Source organism: Gymnoscopelus microlampas (genome assembly GCF_963454915.1).
Source record: "Gymnoscopelus microlampas genome assembly, chromosome: 5".
NCBI classification, from domain to species: domain Eukaryota; kingdom Metazoa; phylum Chordata; class Actinopteri; order Myctophiformes; family Myctophidae; genus Gymnoscopelus; species Gymnoscopelus microlampas.
The window spans coordinates 39547201-39572206 of record NC_139942.1 but is presented as its reverse complement, the minus strand read 5'-3'; the positions used below and the strand labels follow the sequence as shown (position 1 = coordinate 39572206).

Here is a 25006-nt window from a genome sequence, read left to right as displayed (position 1 = left end):
GGGGGGGGGGGGTGGTGTCATACTAATTGCCCAAAAGTACCCAAAAGCATACCCAAAAGTACCCAAATGTACCCAAAAATACCCAAAAGTACCCAAAAGCATACCCAAATGTACCCAAAAGCATACCCAAAAGTACCCAAAAGTACCCAAAATTACCTAAATGTACCCAAAAGCATACCCAAATGTACCCAAAAGTACCCAAAATTACCCAAATGTACCCAAAAGTACCCAAAAGCATACCCAAATGTAGCTACGAGCGACACGATACATCTACTGCTTACATCCCAAACGGCAAAGGGGATTTCTACTATGCTGGGGGTTTCTTTGGAGGAGCGGTGGGCGAGGTGCATGAGCTGGTCACGGCTTGCCGGGCCAACCTGGAGGCAGACAAGCTGGTGGGAGTGGAAGCCAAGTGGCAGGAGGAGAGCCACGTCAACCGATACCTGGTGGTCAACAAGCCCACCAAGGTCCTGTCCCCCGAGTACCTCTGGGATGAAGAGCTGGGCACGGGAGGCAGTGAAATAAAGTTCATCCGCTACGCCACCGTACGCAAGAACATGAAGGAAGTGAGGGAGAACATTTGAACCTGTACCAAAAAAAAATTATTCATGAAGATTACGATGAAGAGGTCAAGGAAACTGGTTGAAAAGTGGTACTACCTTCAGGTAGTACCCTGGGGGGCACACCCTGCACATGAACTCTGCAGCCGCACTGAGGCCCCTGCTGGAAAGCATCCCAGCCCAAACATTAACCTAACTAATAATAGTGCCGCGCGACCCGGAAATGACCGTAATAATCCTAAAACGGGAGCGAAAATATTTTTCAAAATATTTTTTTTGGCCCAGCGGCCCAGCGGGCATTTGCCCGGTACGCCAAATGGCCAGTCCGCCCCTGGACAACAGTGGTGGTGGAAGTGGTGCGACTACTGTCCATCTAGTCACTAGATGGACAGTTTCTACGGCATAGACCGGCGAACAATGGGAATGAGGGCGACCTAAGACTCGGCCACAGCATTGTTGGAGTCCCTGATGGAGCATGGTAAGTTTATTTTAATGTTAGTACATATCTGAGATCTCCGCCTACTGCGCAAGACGTTGCGCAAGCTATCTGTGTATGAATGTATCTGTATACTTGTATTGCATGTACAGTACTGTATCTACAGCAGGGGTCTTCAACGTTTTCAGGCCAAGGACCCCCTAGCTGAAAGAGAGATCTAAATTGTATAAAATTGATTCAACTTTTTTTGTTTACTTGGTCTGCTCTTTTTTCCCTCTACACCTATACCCCTTTGCCAAAAATAGCCGATCTACAAGCTCAGAAAAGGGATGCTAAGGTTCAAGTAGTTAAGGTAAAAAAAAAAAAGATATCACACAAAGATTTGGCGGACCCCCTGTAGTATCTCTGAGGACCCCCTAGGGGTCCCGGACCCCCTGTTGAAGACCCCTGATCTACAGTATATCGGTTGTACATGTTTTTATGGGACCCTCTCGAAAATGAGATGCTGCATCTCAAGGGGCTATCTCTTCAATGAAAATCTAAAATCTGAGATCTAACCTGTTGTCTATCAATCTAGTTTCTGCTCTAAAATTAAGAACCTGTGGTAATTGAATATAATGATCTATTATAACAATGCAAAGAATGCAACGCAAAGAATTCAGTGCTGTGGTTAACCTGTTAAAACCGGAAAAACATCTGTGTCATTTTAGATTTTTTTGCATTGGCTATCCAAAAATTGCAGATCTACAAGCTCACAGCACGTCACTTTGTGCCGCGCTGCGAGCTTGTACATCTGCTATTTTTGAACATTTTTGAAAAGTCCTGAAAGTGTGAGAACTACTGATTTAGAAGGCATTTTGTAGAATCGGCCTCAGGACTTAATGGGTTAACCGGTTATTTGTTATGTATTGCCCTGGCAGGAGGAAGTGGCATCGGGCAGAGGAGCATGTTGTGACTGTCCTGAGGGAGCTGCAGGTGGCAGATGTGGAGCAGCAGGAGCGGCACCAGGAGCAGTGTGACCGGCATTTACAGATGGCCCTCTGATGTGGTGCGGGCAAGAGAGCTGGAAGTGGCCTTGAGGAGAGAGGAGACGGCTGCAACTGCAGCATTCAATCAAGCTTTCCTGGGCATGCTGAGCCAGCTTGTGCAGGCGTTGAGTGGCCGGCATGATTCCCCTGGACTGGACCATTTTCCTCTGCAGCTGCATGGACTTGACCCCTTATGCCTTAGAGTGCGCATAGTTTGTACTTTTTGAATTCATTTTTGCTGTGTTTGCTTTGTTGCAGTGATTTCTTTGCTTTCGAGCATTTACAGTACGTTGTTTTATTTGTGCCTTTTGCTGTAGTTTGCTAAATAGTTTGTTAAATAAACATTTTTGTAACGTTTTATACTTGCATTTGTATCATTGCTTCGGACTTCAAGGGCTTTAGTATACAGTATAATTGACCAGATATGAAATCCTGATAACATTTGACACAAACAAATATACATGGAAAGATCGTACAAAACATTTATTTGTGTTCAAGACAATTTTAAATGTGTTAAATGTGAAAATTATTCATAATTAAATGAATAATTATCTACAGTATTCAAGTAGCACATCATAGACTCTCTCATACATCCCTGCCCTCCTCCTTTACAGGTACCCAACAGTCACGCCACCTTCCCTCCTGTCTACCAAAAACTTTACTTTAAAAAAATAATAATTTAGGGGCTTTTTTTCTGCCTTTATTTATAGTTTGTAGTAGAGATGGACAGGAAACGGGGGGGAGAGAGATGGGGAGAGACATTCAGCAAAGACCGTCGGGATCGGGACTCGAACTCCGCCGGTCCGGGCCAACCTAAAAACATTTTTATACACTACGGTCTTGTTTCTTGTTGTAGATTTGATATTCTGCCATCCAGTTCCAGGGAATGGTTTTAAGAGTTCTCTAAGGAATAGGCAGTCTCCTACAGTAGGATGTGCAGCAGTAGCCAACACCCCACAAAATGTTTTCGGTGTAAGCTGGAAAGTGGTTGCCACGGTTGGCCAACTCCCGCAATGTAGACAATCTCCAAACGTGAGCATCACGCAAGCTCCCTGGCAGTTTTGCCAACGCGTTCCAGAACAGTCCCTTTCCATCTACAACATCTTGGAGGATGATGGAATGCCAGCTTTTACCGTTGAAATGGTCGCAGTGGTGCTCCTGTGATGGTGATGGGTGTGTGTGATCCATCAATGGCACCAATACACTGCGGGAGCCCCCACCTGTTCTCTGTGTATAGGCAGCCGTTTCTTCAAACTTCTGGTCTGGGAAACAAACCTGCTCCAGGACCAACAACATCTCTGCAGCAGCACATAACTCTTGAACAGTGGTGGAAAGTGACTAAGTACATTTACTCAATTACTGTACTTGACTTGTACAATTTTTGTCTCCGCCAGGAGACTATGTTTTCGTTCTCGTCCTTCCGTGTGTCCACCAAGCTAACATTGGTCAAGCTTCACGTGACATGTGACAATATGTTGAAAGGGTGTGCTTTGATTGGCTAGCGTGACACATGATGAAATAGAGACCTATAAATAGGTGTGTCACTTCAAAAGATCATTTATATCTTTTGAAGTGAGGTAAGACAGGATTAATCAGGAACAGTACTGGCGGAGACCTGTGCTCCGAGGAGCACATTTTCTAGTTAGGTATTTTTGGGGCGGTGTAGCCGCCCCCATAAGTGAGTTTTGGACACCGACCAAAAAATTTGTGTACCCCCTAACCCTTCCATTGTTAATGCAAATCGATACTTTTTTCATATCAGCCAATCACATTACAGCTAGTGTCATCACCACTAACTGTAATGTGATTGGCTGACTTTGCAAATTCAGGACTGTGATTGGCTAGCGAAACACATGACACATGTGCAGCCCTATGAATAGCAGTATGGACTTTAAAAAAAGTCATTTTTTAAAGTGAGTCAACAGTGACATAGTGCTCCAATTTCACATCCTGTGATTGCCTAATCTAAAACCATTTTGATGTGAGAGTAGTATATTTAACTGAGATGTTGTGTATTTCATGAGATCAGTGAAAAAGAATCGCAAAATCACTATGGTTAAAATGAGGAAAGTAAAAACCGAAACAAAGACAATGGCAAGTCTTCCTAGAACTGGCCTTGTGAGACCCAAGTGTATATCACAAGAGCTTAAACACAGAATTGTGACAAAGCACAGATCTGTTTTTTAAGTAAATCATGTGGTGATGACCACACACCGCCCACTTCACACTGGGTGTGATTTTTTACTTTACTGGAGTACTTCCAATTTTCTATAATTGTAGAACACTCCACTACATGTCAGACGCTAATATTGTACTTTTACTTCACTATAATTATTTGAAAACCGTAGTTAGTAGTTCCTTTGTAGATTTGGATTATTATTGCAAAAACACTTTAGACCTATATACTTTGGTAATTTGAAAATTGCCCATCTACAAGCTCACAACTCGCTTTTGAAAACTTGTGAAATGGGACCTTCTGCATTATGAGTACTTTTACTTTTGGTACTTTAAGTATATTTTGATGCCAATACTTTTGTACTTTTACTCAAGTAAATTTTGAATCACTCTTATAATAATAAGAGTGAAGCATCTGAAATACACTGATAGCATGAACGTACTTGTGGTAGCGTAAGTTCATTAAATACTTTGTAACACTGGATTATTTTACAGTCAAATGAGATGAAAAAAACAAGGCACTCTTCCCCAAAAAAGTTTTAAAAGCTTTAATATGGTTACGTTAAGTTTTTGTATTTGTATTTCTTAGAGTATTTCTTTGTATTGTGAGGTTTTGGGTGTTATTGAATATGTGTATTGTAATTTGTGTAATGGATGGTTTGCATTGGAGGAACCTATTATGTGTCTACATAGTACCCATTTTGACAATGAATGCTTCTGTGGAAAACTCCATGAACAAAGTTCATATTTAAATTAAAAACTTAAATATAAACGCTAGTTCATCTTTGAACAAATATTAAAAGTCCATAACGGCCAAAACGTGTTATATTTCTTCAAATATTAACTAGCCTTTATATTAAAGCTTTTTAAACTTTTTTGGAAGAGTGCCTTAGTTTTTTCATCTTCCTTGACTCTGAAGTCTCCCGCTTTTTTAACCAAAGAGCACTGACTTTAAGAACGCTGCAGCCTTCCTCTCTTGCTTTTTTCTTTGATATTCAAAAGTCCTGCATAAGAGTATAAAGGACACACATACTATACTTAAAGTAACAAAGTAAAATACTAATTTTTCAAAATGTGTAAGATGATTTTGAAATAACTGATCTACAAGCTCACAACACGGCATAATGCGACAAGTTATGAGCTTGCAGATCGGCTACAGTGTATTTTCTTATATTCGAAGTATAAAATAGGGCTTAATTGGTTGTTGTATTCATAATCAAAATGTGCAATGTAACTAGTAACTAAATCTGTCAAATACTTGTAGTGGAGTAAAAAGTACAATATTTGCCTCTTGACATGTAATGTAGTAGAAGTAGAGTATTGGAAAACGGAAATAGTAATTAAAAGTACCTAAAAATTGTACTTAAGTACAGTACTTGAGTACATTTCTAGCCGAGCCGGCACTATGCAATGGGAAAAAATGCTCCTACTGTACATGTATTTAGCCTCCTCTTTCATTTTCTTTTCCTCATTTTCTGTAAAAACATAAAATAAAGATCCTTTTCAGTATAGTCCTACCTACCTTATAATGTTCATCACCATCTGTCCACCTTCATCGATGTTCCCATCTTCATCGTCTTCATCCTCCCTATCCCTCCACTTCTTTCTCATCGTATTCATCTTCATCATCCCCATGACCACCAGTATGACCTCCTCTAACTATGCTGGGCTGATGCTTTGGTGGGCTCATCATCAATGAGTAATGGCCGTACCTTCCAGGAGCCTACGCTTGCCAATGGCTGATGTAGGATCTCCCTTAAGACCACACTGATCCATTGATCGAATCCATCACATTCTCTTGTCGGAGACCATGTGCACCCTCCACCTGCCGCTGTGTTAGGCGCAAGCGTAAAGAAGAAGGCAAAAGAAAATAGGCTGTGAATGGAGGGAAATGACAAAGAGAGATGGAAGAAGCGCTGTACAGATGGATGGGAAAGGACAGAGATGATGCAAGGAGATGGAAGTGTTATTATGGTGTGACAGCAGTGATGGAAGAAGTACTCACATGTTTTACTTAAGTAAAAGTATCAATATCCTATTGTAGAAATAGTCTAGGAAAAAAAGTACGATTTCAAAATGTACTTGAGTAAAAGTACAAAAGGATTGGCATCAAAATATACTTAAAAGTACTCATTATGCAGAAGGTCCCATTTCACACGTTTTCAAATGTATATGCATAGAAATCCTTTGAGAATAGCAGATCTACAAGCTCACAATGCGTCGCTTTGTGAGCTTGTAGATTGGCTATTTTCAAATTGCCAAAGTATGGGTCTGAAGTGGTTTCGTAATAATAATACAAATGTACAAAGTAACTAGTAACATACTCCACTATCATTATTTGAAAACTTATAAGTACAATATTTTGCCTTTTAGATGTAGAGGAGTAGAAGTAAAATGATTGAAAATTGGAAATATTCCAGTAAAGTAAAAATGCCTCAACTTTTTACTTGAGTACAGTACTTGAGTAAATGTGCTTTCCACCACTGTGTGACAGTAGGCTAAGCCGCCTGTAAATAAACAACAAACAGGGTTTGTCTGTATGTCTGTAGCAATGTCTGCCCTCTCAAAAGTAGAGCCGTCACAGATGACACACACCGCTACAGCTACGTGCATGTCATCTCCAAACAACCACCTCTGTTGTTGTTGGTGGTGGTGTATAAAATGTAAAATATCTTTTGAAAATAGCAGATCTAAAAGCTCACAATGTGTCGCATCGCGACGCATTGTGAGCTTGTAGATCGGCTATTTTCAAATGGCCGAAATGGGCATAGGGCTGAAGTGGTTAATGTATGTGTTGTAATAATAATCAAAATCTACAAGGTAACTATAGTAACTAAAGTTTTCAAATAATTGTAGTGGAGTAAAAGTACAATATTTCTCACTCAGATGTAGTGGAGTAGAAGTACAGGTACAGAACTTTGGAAATACTCCAGTAAAGTAAAAAATACCTCAACATTTTACTTAAGTACAGTACTTGAATAAATGCACTTAGTTACTTTACACCACTGTGTATTTGTCACTGGCGATAATGAATGCAGCGTGAACATTGATAGTTTCAATGTACATGCTGATGATAGGTTCTTGGTTTACGTATGTATTAGTTATTATAGACTATTGGTTTACTTATGAATTACTTTATTATTATGATGTATTATCTTGTGTCCTTGCTTACTGTAAATCGCTCTAAGAGCGTTTGCTAAATGCCTAAACTGGAAACTGAACTGTCTGGCTGCACAACCAGGAAATGTCTGGTAAAGTGACTTCATAATCCATTTAATAATAGATACAATTAAAATAAAATCACCAACATTGTTCTTGTGAAGCACTTTCGAAGTATGTATTAGTTATACTATTACATTATTATTAGTATATGGCCACAGTCAGTCAGTTTGTCGATGCTGATGGTGATCTTGATGGTATGCCATCCCCGTTCAGTCTGCATAGTGCAGCTTTGCTTCTGAACACTATACGTTGTGATGTGTGCGGCTTTGTTCACATATTGAAGGGTGCAGTACCTGCGGCAAAGATGGGTTGGAGTAGAGCTGTGTGTTGTCACTGGGTGTGCTGCAGGTGTATTCAATCAAGACGAGCTGAGATTAATTACTTCCTGTCAAACAAAGGTGTCACATCGGCAGGTACCAATTATATCATGGCGACATCCAGCCATCAGTCGATCTCCCCCCAGTTCATTATTCTACAGACTAGAGACTAGAGGGTACGGTATGTTGAATAAGTTAACATAGCCACATTACAAAATATTTAATTTTAAAGCTAAACAGTGAACTAACATGTGTATCTGCAAACATCTGAGGTGAAAAATAAGCAGTGCTGTAACAGAAACAATTCAATACTGCCTTATTTGATTAGTATCTTTTTATTTGTTTTAGATTTTTATCCCACGATTTTGCAACCCCATCTTTTTCACCCAGTGCCAATTGTCTAAGTAATCCTGGGCGCTACACTCCCTCTGCCAGCCTAGGGAGAGTCCAGGGCCGAGCTCATAAGGGGGAGTTTCCCCGGTTGGACGTAACGCTTGGAAGGAACACGTTATTCCAACCAGTTCCTTTCCCCTCCATCAGGGACCCTGGCTGACCAGGAGGCAGTATAGAAACCAGGATTACTGCATGTTTTTGTGAGGGTACCTACCCTAGGGGACACGGGAGAACATGCAAACTCCACACAGAAAGGCCCTTTCACCAACCCCACCAAGGGTTTTTCTTTCTTTTTTTTACTTTGTGATCCGAGCGAGGTGACCTCCAGGCAGGCCATGGTACTTCAACATGCCTAGAGATGAGTGCTCATAGCCGGGTAAAAGATGTGTCTGGAGATGAGAAAGCTCCATGCGGTTTAACCTCGCCCCCATTGCTGCAATTGGCTGAGATGCACACAGCTCCTATTTCACTAGGAAATACATCATGATACTCTCATACTGCCATTTCAGCTCGTCTATTATAGCGGTGGACGGCACTCGGTGCAACAACATAGTGGTTATTTCGACAGTGTGATGAAAACCATAATTTCCCCCATGGGCAAACTGATGTCCTTGTGCAGAGATGTCAGACAACACATTTATGGCACCAGGCACCTCAAACAGACTATGAAAGGGAAGTAACAAATGCAGTTAGTATGTCTGGCACTGTTCCTATGAGAAGCATTTCTCAGTGTAAGTAAAACTTCAGTGATATCCGGCGATCAGCCAAAAAGGTCCTGGCAGTATGTATAAAATCCATCTAGTACAATTGGTCAACATTTATGATGGACGACACACTATTTGGAAATAATGCCTTTATATTCTCGGTGCGTCGTGAGGCACAACAGTTTTGCAGGATACTCATACTCACAGTAACTATTGCCACGTGTGGGTTAGAATGAATCAAAATGTACTGAAAGAATTATACATGCTCGAGAAATTCGAATGAAAATCAAACAGTGGGGCATAACATACACAGGCAGACACATTTGTGTGATTTGGGGGCTTTCGCCAACTAAAGTGACAAAAATAGCGGGCTGATGATTTGCAAATGACCCGCCCGAGATCCACATGGGAGACACGCCATTCCCATGTGGATTCGAGATGTTTTCGATTTTTTTAAAACACTTTCAACCTGTCCCTATTTTGGCCAAAAATGATTGCCAAAAATAGCAGATATACAACATGCGACACGTTGTGAGCTCGTGTAGAATGGCTATTTTCGCTATTCAATGAAGTATTCAGTATACGGCTTAAGTGGTTAAAACCTTTGACTTTTTCCTCACTCACATGTGGCATGTGGCATACTGTAGCTGCTGGCTACAAGAACATTGGTAAATGGAGAGGGGAAGGTAGAGGTAAAAGTGCCGGTGAAGGTAATGAAGGCGAGTAGATGGGATGGAGGAAAAGTAGATGGGATAGAGGAGAAATGGGAAGCTGCGGGGACATGGTCCTGATGAAGACAGAGGGAGAGGTGTGGAAGGAAAAAGCTGGAGAAGAGAGGAGTAGTACTGGGAGGAGCTGATGGAGCGCGAATCATTGACCCTGCCTCTCCAATTTAGCCCAGCCGTCAGCCAGGCTGGTGATAAATGGAGTATAGAGTGCCATCTGTTTTCCCTGGGAATTTTCTTCTCTCCGGACCAAGAGATTCCCACCGCTGATATTCCCACTCGGTCTTCTCTCCTTTCCCCGCTCCACTCTACCGGACCTGGCAGCTGCAGTGATTTGGGACCGTTCCACTCGCACCTTCGTCACCGCTGTCCCGCCGATTGTACTGCTTAATGAGACGTGGGAAGAAGAGAGGGAGAGAGAGGGAGAAGACAGAAGTGGAGGTGTGGAGAAAAGGAGATGAGAAGGTAGTGAAGGCATGCTCGGTGAAACAAGGCCGAGAGCCACGGGGCATGATGAGGCAGCCTAGAAGATTAGTATCTGTTGTGGACAGATCACTGTCACCGAGGCCCACTGGGATTACTGGAGCTACGCTGTCAATGACAAGACGAGCACTGGGCTGTGATGAACAGTTTAGAGAGGAAATTAGTTTTTTCATCATCATGCGTGGCCTGAGTGAATCCATTTTGGTAGCCCACACTTACATACTGTATGTTTCCTCACATAATCACAAATGGTGATATACTATTGCAAGTTGTCAAATTGTTTGTGAACATGACTTCTCAAGTTCAGAATATTGTTTGACCATTTATTCATCCCATACACTCAGCTTTCGCGTAAGCAATAGGTACTACACTGGATGCTCTGCAACCCCTTTGTAATTTGGAGATAAAATGTTCACATGATTTTGGTGGTGATGAATGAACCCAATTCTCTGTAACAATGTATGCCCTCATTAGTTGTTATTGTTGTTGCATCTGGGCATCAATCCAATACTTTGGAGGGATAAAAGCCTATCTTATTTATTGGCAAATATAATTTCTGTACTCATATTACATTTATCAAGTTCATAATACCATGATGCCATTATATTTTTAACTAACGAGCAATGAGAAGATTTATGCACAGTGATATTTTCTTTATCTGAATGTACCATCAGTGTTTTGATCCAGTGTTTGGCAAGATATTGTGCAAACGTAATGTTATGCAGGCTCGGAGGTGCTTGGCTAACCATTTGGCACCAAGACGGCTCAAGATTCGGTAAAAGATGCATAACATCATGTAGATATCTATATTGGATCATAGAAACTGAATCACAAATAATATTGTTCTAATTAAAGATGAAAGGCACAGATTAAACTAGAAAAAGTGCTCCTCGGAGCGCAGGTCTCCGCCAGGTCAGGTAGGTTATTGTGGCCTCCGTGTGGCACTATAATAGGCCAATGTGAAAAGGGTGCCATTTCTTCTTAGGCCTTGCACGGCAATCGGACAATGCATTCATGATTTGAGGCATTTTGTTCCAAAAATGTGTTTTGCTAAATTAGAGCTACTGGTGGCGCTATAACAGGCCAATGTTAACACATTGGGTGCCAAAATCCTGGCACTCAGTGTACTCTGTTTTTAAAAAAACCTGGCACCCAATGTGTTAAAAGGGAGGCATTTGTTCCTCAACATAGTGTGAATGTGTGTGCAAAGTTTGACCGCAATCGGATGCTGCGTTCATGATTTGCGGCATTTTGTTCAAAACGAGCCACTACTGCAAACTTTAGATGTGAATCTGAGCCAGTCAGGATGGAATATGACAAATCAAACAGATCCGTCTTGATCACATGACTATAGAGGTCATGTGTACCGATTTGTGTGAAATTTGGATAGAGTGGGAAGGAGTAAAAGTGTTTTACATAAGTCATCCTGGTGGCGCTATAAGAGGCAGATGTAAAAATGCAGGGCAAATTTAACACAGATCGGTGCAGTTCAAGGTAAAACACGAATGGGCATTGTTATAGCTCCACCATGAGAAATTTTCAAGTGGCTTTTCTTCCTCGGCATAGTGGGAATGTGCGTGCAAAATTTTACGGAAATTGCATGCTGTGTTCATGATTTGAGGCATTTTGTTCAAAATGGAGCACTCCTGCAAACTTTGGAAGCCATTTTAGCCAATCAGGATGGAATATGAAAAATCCGAAAGACTTGTTTTGTTTAATGACAATACAGATACTGTGTACCGATTTGGCCTCCTGGTGGCGCTATAACAGGCCCATGTGAAAAATTTGGGGCAGAGGTTTGGCTTTGGTATCCAGGGAGTGTGTGTGCACAGTTTGGCAGCGGCCGGGCCAACAGTGCCGGTGATTAGCTGTTCACAGACAGACACACGGACGGACGGACGGACGGACGGACGGACGGACGGACGGACGGACGGACAGACAGACAGACACACACACAAGACAATAATCAGCAAGGTTTAAGCCAAACACCTTGTGTGTCAAGATTGTAAAACAATTAGACAGAGTGATTTGTGAAGATATTGATGGAGCAGGGATGTCACCAAAGACAGGCGACTATAAAAGCTAATTTCAGTATGTTTGGAGAGGGAGATTGAACACGGCTTGATTACATCAGTTTTATGCTAACTTTTGTATTGTATACGTTTTTGTATTGTAATAAACAAGCTTAGCAAAACCATGCAAGTATGGCAAATAGTTGTCCCTAGACATTTTAAATTATTAACCCTATTTGAATAATCAACCCTATTTGACATTCTGTGAAAATAGCAGAGATTTGGTGTAGAGGGGAAAAGGAGCGGAGCATGTCCTTTGGGGACCCCAGTTAACTTTGGTTAACTGCATCCATCTCTTGTCATGGACATATCATATTTGTCAGCTAAAGTGTGCAGCTTTATTTACTCAGGCTAAAGTCAATTATGCCAGAATGTTTGTCTATGACATGAGACAGTTTGATTACCTGCAGCCTGAGCAAATAGTGTGTTAAAAGTAAAAGACAGAATCTGTCTACAGTGTAAATGGCTTCCTTCATTTTGCAACAAGTAATGTTATACGTAGTGTAAACTCATCAGTAAAGCATGGCTCATTAGATTGGATAAAGTTCACTGCCGCATCAAAGGCCCTTTCAAGGTCCCTGAACGCTGGCTCCAGTCGGGACCCCCCCCCCCCCCCCCCTCCCGCAGGTTCAAGCTCCTACTCTACTACTATACTATGGTGGACTACCGGGTGGCCAGAGGCTGTTCTTTTGGTGTACAGCAGTGGTTCTCAACCTTTTCAGGCCGCGACCCCCCCAAATAATCATGTTTGAACTGGGGACCCCCAAAAATAATCATATTTGAACTGGGGACCCTCCACCCTGATGAGCACATGGAATTGGAGTTGAGGCATAACCTTTTTTTTTTTTTTTTAAACTCTGTTCCACAGATAAATATTGTGAAAATAGCTGAACTACAAGCTCACAACGCCAGCTATTTTCATCAGATCAGCTATTTTCACAATATTTGCCTATTTCTTATTACAGTATTTGACAATTTGGCCAATGTTTGACCAGTTTTTATAGAATATATAAGATAATATAGCTTGTAGATCTGCTATTTTGTAGATTTGTATACATTTTGAATACTTGAAACGGGACATAATGAGTACTTTTATTTTTGGTACTTTAAGTATATTTTGATGCTAATACTTGGTATTCAGAAGTTTACTTAGTAGAAGTACAAGAGTATTTCTACATTGTGGTATTGATACTTTTACTCAAGTAACAACATTTTAGCACTTTTTCCACCACTGGGTAAACCGATATAATCCACATACCGACATTGTTAAAACACAGTTCATTCTGTGTGTGACGGCTCTATTTGATCACATGTATTGGCTGCAGTAAGCTGCTGTTGTTCTGCTATAACTTCAAGTAAAACCGCAAAATAGCAAAGGTACATCTCTTAATTCTCACAGACGCTATAACCGAATAGTACTGCCTCAAAACACACAGACGCACACAAATCTATATTATAATAATAATAAATAAATATAGTGGGAAAAAAACATATACGGCACTCGTCTCAGTTATTGTACAAAAGAGCTGACTTGTAAGATACACATTCAGTTCAATAATTCTGTAATTCAATAAGTTTGTGAAACCGAGTTTCAATGTCAAACCGTAACTGCAGACTGGGGGATTTTAGATGTTTTGCTTTAGGTCTTTGCAGTTCTTGTTCACACAAGGACAACGTGAGGATCTTTGCTTTAGGTCATAGGTTTTGTTAACCCATTCAATCCGGGAACACATCTCTCTTTTAGATTTCTTTGGCTATTCAAAAATTGCAGATATACAAGTATATCTACAGCTTTTTCCTTCCACACCTCGCCATCTGTCTTCATCAGGACCATGTCCCCACAGCTTCCTATTTCTCCTCTATCCCATCTACTTTTCCTCCATCCCATCTACTCGCCTTCATTGCCTTCACCGGCACTTTTACCTCTACCTTCCCCTCTCCATTTACCAATGTTCTTGTTGCCAGCAGCTATGCCACATGTGACTGAGGAAAAGGTCAAAGGTTTTAACCACTTAAAGGACAACTTTGTTTTTTTTACAACCAAGGTTTATATTTTAGCTTGTAATTAAAGTAAATAAAAGATGAGTGTTATTTTTTATTAATTTACTGCTTTCTATAGTTTTTAGCAATTTTCGCAATCTTTTTTTACAGTGGGCAGGGGCATTCTATCCGGTGGCTAAATATGTATTTTTTACACAATAAAAAAGGTACGGTGGTCTTTGATGGCCAGATGTGAGTTATTGGGGGCTAGAAAAGCTACTGTAAATAATCGCCGGTTTATTGTGTAAAAAAATACATATTTAGCCACTGGACAGAATGCCCCCACCCACTGTAAAAAATATCACGAAAATTGCTAAAACTATAGAAACCAGTACATTTTAATATTTTAAAACTCATATTTTATTTACTTTAATTACAATCTAAAACATAAACCTTGGTTGTAAAAAAACAAAGTTGTCCTTTAAAGGAGACACACCATGAATTTCATTTTTTTTTAACATTCAGTCATTCATTCTCATTTCAGAGATTTTCAAAATGGGTGTGTCTGAACAGGCCATCTCAGAATGGCAAGTTTGCTTACATCACCAAACTTTCTGCCCATGTATTTTGATGTATTCTGAGTATTTAGAATTGCTCAGTAGCACCTCTCTGCCCAACAGGACGTTTTGGTATTGCAGCTGAAAGTGCTTTATAAGCCTGAGAGAATTGACTTGGGATGAGTATATCTGAGTGTTGATTTAGGCTCAAACCTTTTGAAAATGGTTTGAGGGACATACACCATATGATATTAAATATCAAATATTTTTTTTAAATTCATGGTGTGTCTCCTTTAAGCCATACACTGAATACTTCATTGATATACCGAGTGCCGCACTATGAGCTTGTAGATCTGCTATTTTTGAAAAATCGTGAACATCTTTGAATATATCTTTTTTAAAGTGAACATTTGTAAAATATTTTTTTCCAAGGACCCCCACCCCCCGCCCCAGAAGCAAAGATTTGAGTCACAAATGTTCGCTTTAAAAATATACATATTCAAAGATTTGCACACATTTTCACGATTTTTCAAAAAATAACAGATATACAAGCTCATAGCGCGGCACTCGGTGCCGCGCTATGAGCTTGTATATCTGCTATTTTTAAATAGCCAAAGAAATCTAAAATGACGCGTTCCCTCCCGGATTGAATGGGTTAAGCAATGTTTTAGCTCAAAAACATAACACTTAATAATTGATACACGGAACGGGGCTGATCATGGTGAGTCATCCACGGGGGCGGACGCCAGGTTATTATTTTTGGTGACAGGGAGGAGACAGCTTATCTACTTAACTTGATGAATGTCCTGCGGGGCCCCTGGCTGCGGCCCTTGGCGGCGGTGTGTCAAACGCATCAATATCTGTTCCATTTCTGGGAGCCTGGGCATTATAGTCTGGCATCTTCAGGGCCTTCGTTACGGTCATGTTAACACTGCAGTGTTTTAATATCTGCTGTTATGCCACATGGGAAAAGTTACTAAAAGTCCCCTCAGGAATATGTGCTTTGCTCAGGTCCTGCTCCATGGTGCAAAGCAGTGGTGTGTTTTACATATTTTGAATGATAAATAGACGGTGGTATAAAGTAACTAAGTGTACATTTACTTAAGTACTTTTACTTCTACTCCACTACATCTCAGAGGCAAATATTGTACTTCTACTCCACCACAATTATATGAAAACTTTAGTTACTAGTTACTTTGTAGATTTTGATTATTATTACAAACATTAACTTCTTCAGCCCTATATACATTTCGGCCATTTGCGAACAATGTGACGCATTGTGAGCTTGTAGATCTGCTATTTTCAAATGATTTTATACATATACAGATTTTATACATATGACATTCTACATAATGAGTACTTTCTACTTTTGGTACTTTAAGTACATTTTGACACCAATACTTTTGTACTTTTACTCAAGTAAATGTTTAATTCTGGACTTTTACTTGTCACAGAGTATTTCTATATTGCAGTATTGATACTTTTACTTAAGTAAAACAAAAAAGTACTTTTTCAGTCGCCCAGTGGCAGCACAGCAGTTAAGAGTTACAGGTACAGATTAAGGAAAGTACTATCGTGTACAGCAGTACAAGGGCAAGAAAAACAATCAGAAGCACTGTCAATACAGAACAACAGAATACAATAGCATACACCAATACAATTATCCTGCACTATACAGAAGAACAACAACACAAGGTTACAGTGTCCTCGCCGTATCTCGCCCCAAAACAGATAAAGTGTCCATTACAATCAGTGCAACGCCAATCAAACAAAGTGTCCATTTCAATCAGTGCAATCCGAAGGAAAAGTGACCGTGTTCACACAGTGCAATCAGTACTATAACCACACCCTAAACATGTCATTAGAGGTTAGAGTCCTAAATGAAGCGGGCAGGCGGGGGGAATAGACCCAGGGGAGGAGGGGTCATATATCCATGACCAGTGGTGTAAAGTAACTAAGTACATTTACTGTACAGAGGTACTGTACTTTTACTTTACTGGAGTATTTCCAATTGTCTATACTTTTACTTCTACTCCACTACATCTCAGAGGCAAATATTGTACTTTTACTCTGCTACAATTTTGAAAACTTTAGTTGCTAGTTACTTTGCAGATATAAATTATTACATTACTAGAGGTCCGGCCGCCCTACGGCGGCCGACCCCCTAGCCGCGCACGGGGCCCAGCGTGGGCGCATGTATATTGGGGTACCAAAATCGTCGGATTAAAATTTCCAAAAGTAAAAAAAAATAATAATAATAAAAAAAGATTATATAATTTTATTCCAGGGGGGCCGCGGACCCCCTGGTGGTCCGCGGACCCCCTGGGAGTGCTGGGACCCCCGGGGACCCCCGTGGAACATGGCAGACCCCTTCAGCTGTTTTTTTTTTTTTTCATGAACGTCCTTGCTTGTTTCTGTCGCTTGTTTTTGAAAACCTGGTATCCCGACTGGCATCCCGACTGACATCACTGACGTATCCTTGGTATTTGCACTTCCGGGTTGCATAATGATGACATCACTTTCGAATCCTTTGGTGTCATGAACCTAGCCTGGTGTGTTTACCAAATGCAGCAGGACAACACGCTGTAGTGTGCCCGTCGCCGTTTATGTTTGTGTTTGGGATGTACATGGCACGTGAAGGACGGACATATTGTGATTGATAGAGACATGAGTGAAGTGAAAGTAACGGCCTGGGTGGAACAAAAGAGGTACGTAAGAAGGGAGGGGGGTTGAAGCGAAGGACCTGCTTGTGTGTTGTTGTGGAGATGCGCAGAGTTCAATGACGGCGCTTCGTGTTGTTTCGGCTAAAGCCGTCGCCGTTCGGTGTCGGTGGTGCGCACGGTAAACGGTACGAAACTGTTTCACCTTCCGTTTTGTCCGTAATGTGGTGAGTGGAATAAATTATGTTGCGACGTGGAAACTGTGTAGTGAGCAATGATAGGTGGCCTACGCCACCCGTGAATTCTGCGCACACGCCGTGGCTACTGTGGTGGCGAGATGTGGTGTGTCGGCGTTGTGTTTACTCGCCTACAGAGCTGTGGGTATAGCGTCAGCGGGGGGGCGGAAGTCACTCCTCGATTATATAAGTAGATAAAACATACATTAACCACTTTAGCCCACTTTAGCCCTTTTATACCTAGGCTATTTGAAAATAGCCTAGGTATAAAAAAACGTTTTATTACTTGTCATTTCTGCTGCATTGTGTTAATATTGTAGCACTTCAGCTGTATATCCAAAAGAAATGTACCATAGAAACGAAATAGCCTGGAGACTGGGTTGGTATATCTTATCCTGCTTTCAAATATGATTTCTTTGGTGATTACATAACATTACCCGATGCTGTTGCGGCAACAACAAATAGCACAGCAAAATGACATCCTGTAAATGCCAACGTATCACTTTGTGTCATCATTTTATTCAACAAATCTGTTGATTCAGTCAGCCTTTATCACATCTTCTCTATATCGACTGCCAACTTTTCCTCCCCGGCCAAGCGTAGAGAAGTTTTTCTGCGATAATTTCTGCACAGTGTTTTGTTTTTGTTTTCTGAAATGTCTGCCATTTCCATTAATGTTTTCTCAAAATTCACGTGAAAAATCAATTGGACCTTTGCTCTCTTCTCTCCTGAGTTGTTCGTTAGTGTATTATACTGTTCTGACTAAGCGGAGCGCTCATCATGAATGCAGCCTGGGAGCGTAGTGCAGTCAGCTACAGGACAGGGGTGTCAGAATCATTTTACTGCAGGTCACAGTCTGGATTGGTCAAAACATTGCAAGTTCAGATGGGATTTTCATTTTAGTTTGAGTGTGCGTGCTCCCAATGCTGAAAGAGTGAAGTAAAGTAGCTAAGTAGCCATACATTTCCTCAAGTACTATACTGCACTTAACTTTGCTGGAGTATTTTTCATTTTCAGTACTTTTACTTCTACTTCACTACATCTCAGAGGCAAATATTGTACGTTTTACTCCACTACAATTATTTGAAAACTTTAGTTACTTAAAAAAGTAGATTTTCATTATTATTACAAAACATACACAAACCACCACTGCACCAGCTCCACAAACTCTGCACACAAATCCATCTTCCTAGTTCATGAGTCATGGCGGTGCGTATAAAGAAGGCAATTTTGACTTCATGTTGGCTTTTAAGTTGACTGTAAAAAGCTCCTCCAAGGTCCCTGTCTCCCTCGCTGGCTATTCAGAGGAGTCTCAATATGCCATGCAACATGAATGGAAAAATACCCAGAATTTCCAGGACTATGTTAAAAGAAACCTTGACACTAAATGGGCCAACTGACGTGTAACAAATGTAGTGGCAATTGAAGGGACGACTGTGTGAGAGTATAGGAAATGGAAAAGTGGGCAATATGGCAAAGAGAAAATAAAAGTAATTTACTCTACAATTGTTTTTAAGTAATTATAGCAATCCATAAGTACTTTAAGCACCATACTACACGGTATCAGTACCTATATTTCACCTTCCAAACAACTTGTCAGCTGTTGTGACTGATGTGTGCAGTTGCAAATGTAGCCGCACAAATCACAGTGTAGTGTTCAGCGGTAAAGCCGCACTATGCAGGCTGGCTGCGTATGGCATGTTGGCCAGTGTGATGGTGATCGACACCTTGTTTAGCAAACTGAAATGGAGATCATTGCCTTTACTAGGTACAAGACTGCTTCACAAGAGCACATTTTAGTGTAAGCAAGAGATTCACCAAAATATATTTTCAATGTCGTGCATAGATTTTCAGCTATGGCCACATGCTCTTTGTGGCTTGTTAATTTCATTTCAGGCCTTTTGACTTTGACATGTTTACTGACAAGTTATCAAAAGGATAAAACAATAAAGCTAGAAATGAATTTCCATTGTGGTCCTTAAAATGTGTGTGTGTGTGTGTGTGTGCGCGCATGTGTGCGTAGTTTCTGCACAGTTGCACACACAGTGTCATGAACTGTGATTGGTTGACATTTGAGGAGACAGATGAACATACAGTAAATACAGACAAGCTTTGTTCTGCTGTAGATCTTGGGTTCCCACACTTTTCCATGCCAAGGAGTAAGACCACACTTTTCCATGCCAAGGAGTAAGACCCCCAAATAGGCATCGGCCCCTATTCTGAAATGACAGAACACATTAAAAACCGGGAAATTCTTTTGCACTTATGCGAAGGCGACAGGTGCGTAGGAGAAGACCAAACGAGGGCCCCAACGTACTGGATGAAAAAACTCCCGCACACTGTCTTCAAATGCAATTAAATGGTTTGGTCTGTCATGGTCTTTTAGGGTAACAGCGTTGGCTATTCAAAAATAGCAGATCTACAAGCTCATAGCGTGTCACTTCGTGCCGTGATGTAAGCTTGTACATCTGCTATTTTTGAACATTTTTGAAAAATCTTGTGTGAGAATACTGATTTAGACAGCATTTGTAGAATCGGCCTCAATCTTAATGGGTTAAAAATAATAACAATAATAATAATGAGTGTGAACCATCTGTAAGTGGAAACTTCCTAGTAAGCAAATCACTGCTGAAATCTGGAAACCTTGTACTGTATGTTCCAAACTGTTACTTTACCAAAAAAAAAGAAAAAAAGAAACCTGTGTTCCAATGCATCCAGTGAATTATTTAGTCACAAGCTCTTGTTAATACTTTTCATTGGTTAAATATTTATAAAACCCACATACAGACTTAACCACTTTAAATCTTTTTACCCTGTTTTGGGCATGTCATTATAGGCTAAATAATGACATTTATTAACCGGAGTTCCTCAGGGCTCAATTCTAGTATCTTTTCTGTTTTCTGTTATGGAGAAAGCTTTCGCGGAAAATAGCCGATCGAAAAGCTCACAACACGACGCTATGCACTGCGCTGTGAGCTTGTCGATCGACTATTTTCAGCAAAAGCTTTCCCCACAATACCGATGCTAGGGTTTTAAGTGGTTAAAATTCAAACGTAGTGACAAGAATTGTCTCAATGTAGACGTGTAGATCTGCTATTTTCGACACTGTCATACAATGAAGTCTAAAGTAGGGCAATGATTTATGTCTGTCCGACAGTGACAAGCTTATATTTAGTACAAACTGACAACTTGCTACTGAAGTGCAAGCTTTGATACCGATTTCCTTCATCCATTCTCCTCCAATCTGCAGCTCTACAAGATGGCAGACGACACTGATATTAGGTCTTGTTTGTAAACGTGAGAAAAGTTGGGAAATGTTGTTGAATGACCATAGCTGTAAACAGTCAACTTGGAAATTGAATTTTATGAACCATGAAATTGTTTTTGGTTCTGACTGTTGTTTTGGAGTGTGTGTGTGTGTGTGTGTCTCTCTACAGTATATGCGTGTGGGGATCAAGTGCGAGTGTGGGAAGGATTCAGTTTAATATTCAGGATAGTGAATTCTAATAACGTGACAAGAGTGAGTTCATCCCAACAGTACACACTAACCTGCACGTGGACACATACACGTAAATGAGTTTATTGTAATGTAGTTTCAATCAGGCTCTAACCTTGGAAAATAAGAGTTTATGACCATCTGCCTCTGTGACAAATATTCTTTACAACCTCCTTCTGAAAAAGCCATTTTGCAATGCAGATTTATTTGTATACAACACGGCTAGATATTTGAATACCATAAGCATTTTTTATGAACATGAATGAATGGGCCTTGAGACGTCTTGAAAATGGCCTGATGATACATCGTTGCCTCTTCTGACACTTCTCCATAAAGAGCTTCTATGACAAAAGGTGGAAAAAAAGGATCTCACTTTACCCTTCCAGGGCACTCAATTATCTTTGTAAAGTCACCTTACCTCTCACTTCCCTCCCTATAGCCCTCTCTTTTCAATGGAGTCCACGGCTTTGTCATGTTCACATCCCAGAAGGTTAAATAGCTTAATGTTCCTATTCATTCATCCAATCATCTATACATCCATTATTCTGTCCGTCCGTCTGTCCATCCATTAATATGTCCTGCTACAGGCTGCTACTGGCAGGTGTGTGTGTGTGTGTGTGTGTGTGTGTGTGTGTGTGTGTGTGTGTGTGTGTGTGTGTGTGTGTGTGTGTGTGTGTGTGTGTGTGTGTGTGTGTGTGTGTGTGTGTGTGTGTGTGTGTGTGTGTGTGTGTGTGTGTGTGTGTGTGTGTGTGTGTGTGTGTGCGTGCGTGCGTGCGTGCGTGCGTGCGGGGGGATTCAACACAAGGGATGCCAACTAACTTAACAAGCTGGTGAGGGAAGGCTCTGGAGGTAGTAGTTGCGGAGGAGAGGATGAGGAGGAAGCTGGACCCTATCGTGGGAGAATGCCTCTCTCATCCCCTCCTCTGTGAGGAGATAAAGCAGGGATATGAAAAGCACATCCAGCCACACAGACTCACTCACATCGGCACACACTGCAGAGTTTGTGCCAGTATAGCCATCAGGCTCCACAACCAAAGCCTGACCCCCCACATGAAAGCTGAAGACCTGCACCGTCTGTTCTGTTCTCAAGGGCACATTATCCCCCCCGAGGGGCAATTTGTTGCACACCAGCCTGCAGTAAATACAGTCATCAACAATCAGCACACAAATGATTCACAAAAGCAACATATAATTACATAGTGTTATTTAAAAGGCCAATAGCAGCAGGTACGGCTACGGCTATCGATTATTTTCTCAAGCAATTAGGTCCAAATTCTTTCCGAGTCATTAGATCATGGTTCGAAACAATCAATGACTAATTTAAGAAATGGATTGATTAAAAAGTGCTGCTTGTGTTATTAGTAGGGCCGGGGAGTGAGTGTGAGTCAGACGGTGAAGTCAGGTGAATCCTCAGGACCTGGGAACATGTCGCCTTATCCTGGAGGGAAAGGGACTGGAAGATGCAGGGAATGGATATAAATAATTCACAAATAAAAGACGACATAGGGATAGACCCAATTGAGTTATAAAATGCTGTGTGTGTGCGCGCACGCTAGAGTACGCACACAACATTGTATAACTTAATTGGTTATAAACACGCACAACCTTATTTTAGCCTCACAGAAACACATGATTGACTAAAACTTTCACCGCTCTCACTTTGGTTCACAGCCTCATAGCACGGTATGGAACAATTATCATGCTCATGCACAATATCCTCTCTTTTTGTCACCTTTCCTCAGTTCTATCATCACGGTTTGGCTGTGCTCCACGAGCATTATAGGAAGCATAAATCACTGTGACATACACATAAAGAAAAGAAATCTTCCTCAAAACATTTTTCTTTCTTTTATCAAGTTTTATATAACTAGTTTTGAATGCAGCTTCCGATTTAAAAAGACAGACCTATTCTTATGTCATGACCACCACTCAGTGTATTGTTTTACAATAGTGCTTGGGATAATGAATAAAGATCCCTCCGTGTACAAAAACACCATATGGACTGTTCTTAATGGTTTCAGTTATTCATTCATTGTTTTCATCCATCATTATTCATTATTTTAACTGCTTGAAAGAATACATTTCTAAAACTCACACACGCACACGTGCGCGCACACACACACACACACACACACACACACACACACACACACACACACACACACACACACGCGATACAGCTTCTATAATTATTTTTTTGTTTGTTGGCCACTGGACTCTGAACCTCCCCTCCAAGTGTTAACTGTAGAGAAAAAATGTTTTTGCATTTTCCCATTCAAGTCAATGGGAAAAACGTATTCACAAATAAATTAATATTAAATAAACTATACAAGATATCTCACAAGATATCTCACAAGCACACAATTCCCGATGAAGCCGGTCGATTTGACATATGGCTCGGGTGTATGGCGCCAAAACTGGGAGGAGTAGCGTGCCAAACTTTTGGCGTTGCTCTAGAAATAAATATATGAATAAATAAAGTGTGTTGCCCTTTCGGGCAACCACACTAATAAAGTCGCCCAAGTACTATATTGTGTTGCCCTTTCGGGCAACCACACTAGTTAAGTCCCCCAGCGCATTATTTACCACTATTGAAAGAGCATATTAGATTATTAAGTTGACCTACATATATATATATATATATATAGTCAAAATCCATCCAAATCCAGCACAACACTCACATTCAACATGGCTGACAGACTCTGCAATTGGCATTGAAGTTGAACAATAATTACTGATCTGGGCCAGATTGTCCATATTTCATAGCCATAGCCTACTGTACTGTAATCGTAGATCATTTTCGTGGTCAGACACAGAAGATGAACCTCTTTTCAAGCACTTGACTTTAGCTTTTATGTATCATTCCTATTTCAGTCAGTATAAGTCACGGATAGACTGAGACCATTAATAGCTTGAGAACATTTTATTTATAAAAATGTAAATACAAGTGGGAATATCATGTTTGAGCTTGGCGTTCAGGCTCTGCTAGACATTACTCCCTGCTCAGCACATTAACAGACAACCCTTTAACCCATTCAGTCCGGGAACGCATCTCTGTCATTTTAGATTTCTTTGGCTATTTTTTAACATTTTTGCAAATATTTGAAAATAATTTTATGCGGACATTTGTACGCATCCGTTCAATGGTATCGTTAGTTTCTCTATATCTGCCAGCTGAGAATTAATAAGATGAACACAACATTCCATTTGTAGATAAAACTAGGACTAGGAGACCTGGTACTGCCAGACCCCTAGTGGTTGGAATCTGAATGGCCGGACTTCGCATGACGTGTGTGCAGAGGAAAAGAGGGACAGAAACGAGGGAAAGAGGGACAGACCGACAAAACCTCATGTAGGCCGACCCCCTGGGTCTGGCAATTATGACGTGCTCAATGTTAAGAACACATGCTCAACAGATGGCTGACGGTGCATTACTCTGTTATAGCCTAGTTGAACTCCTCCTCCTATTAGAACAGACATCTTGCTACGATGGCTGATCATGTCTGGATATCATCAACGTTGTTATTCAATCACCAGACAATTGGCAGAGACTTCTCCTCTGTTTCCACAGGTTAATAAGGTCGTACTAGACATGAAAGGTGCATAAAAATGGATATTAAAGTATTATAAAATAATATACATTTTATGTATTTTATTCACCACCTGGCTACGTTGTTACAATGTTGCAGTCACTCGGCTTGTCTGAAGCAGGTGCCATTCACAGCTAGCCAAGAGTGTCAATGTCATGATGACATTTCAGTTCAAATAAAAAACATTATTGTAGGTTCACAGTTCATCTCAAAATTCACTGTAAACGAGCTTGTATATCTGCTATTTTTGAATAGCCAAAGTATAAAACAGTATATATATATATATAGTATACAGTATATAGCTAAAATCTAAAGTGACACAGATGCTTTCCCAGTTCTAATGGGTTAAACGTAGTGTTGAGTTCAAGGTCA

At 40.7% G+C, this 25006-nt stretch overlaps 1 protein-coding gene across 1 annotated transcript; it reads left to right on the top strand.

Annotated features, from left to right (window-relative positions):
- Positions 1-212: 212 nt before the first annotated feature.
- LOC311045085 (histo-blood group ABO system transferase 1-like) lies at positions 213-594 on the top strand (the record flags this gene model as incomplete). Its single annotated transcript, XM_084056893.1, has 1 exon — positions 213-594. The coding sequence occupies one exon, from the start codon at positions 213-215 to the stop codon at positions 582-584; it is 372 nt and encodes a 123-aa protein (XP_083913019.1). The 3' UTR covers positions 585-594.
- Positions 595-25006: the final 24412 nt, after the last annotated feature.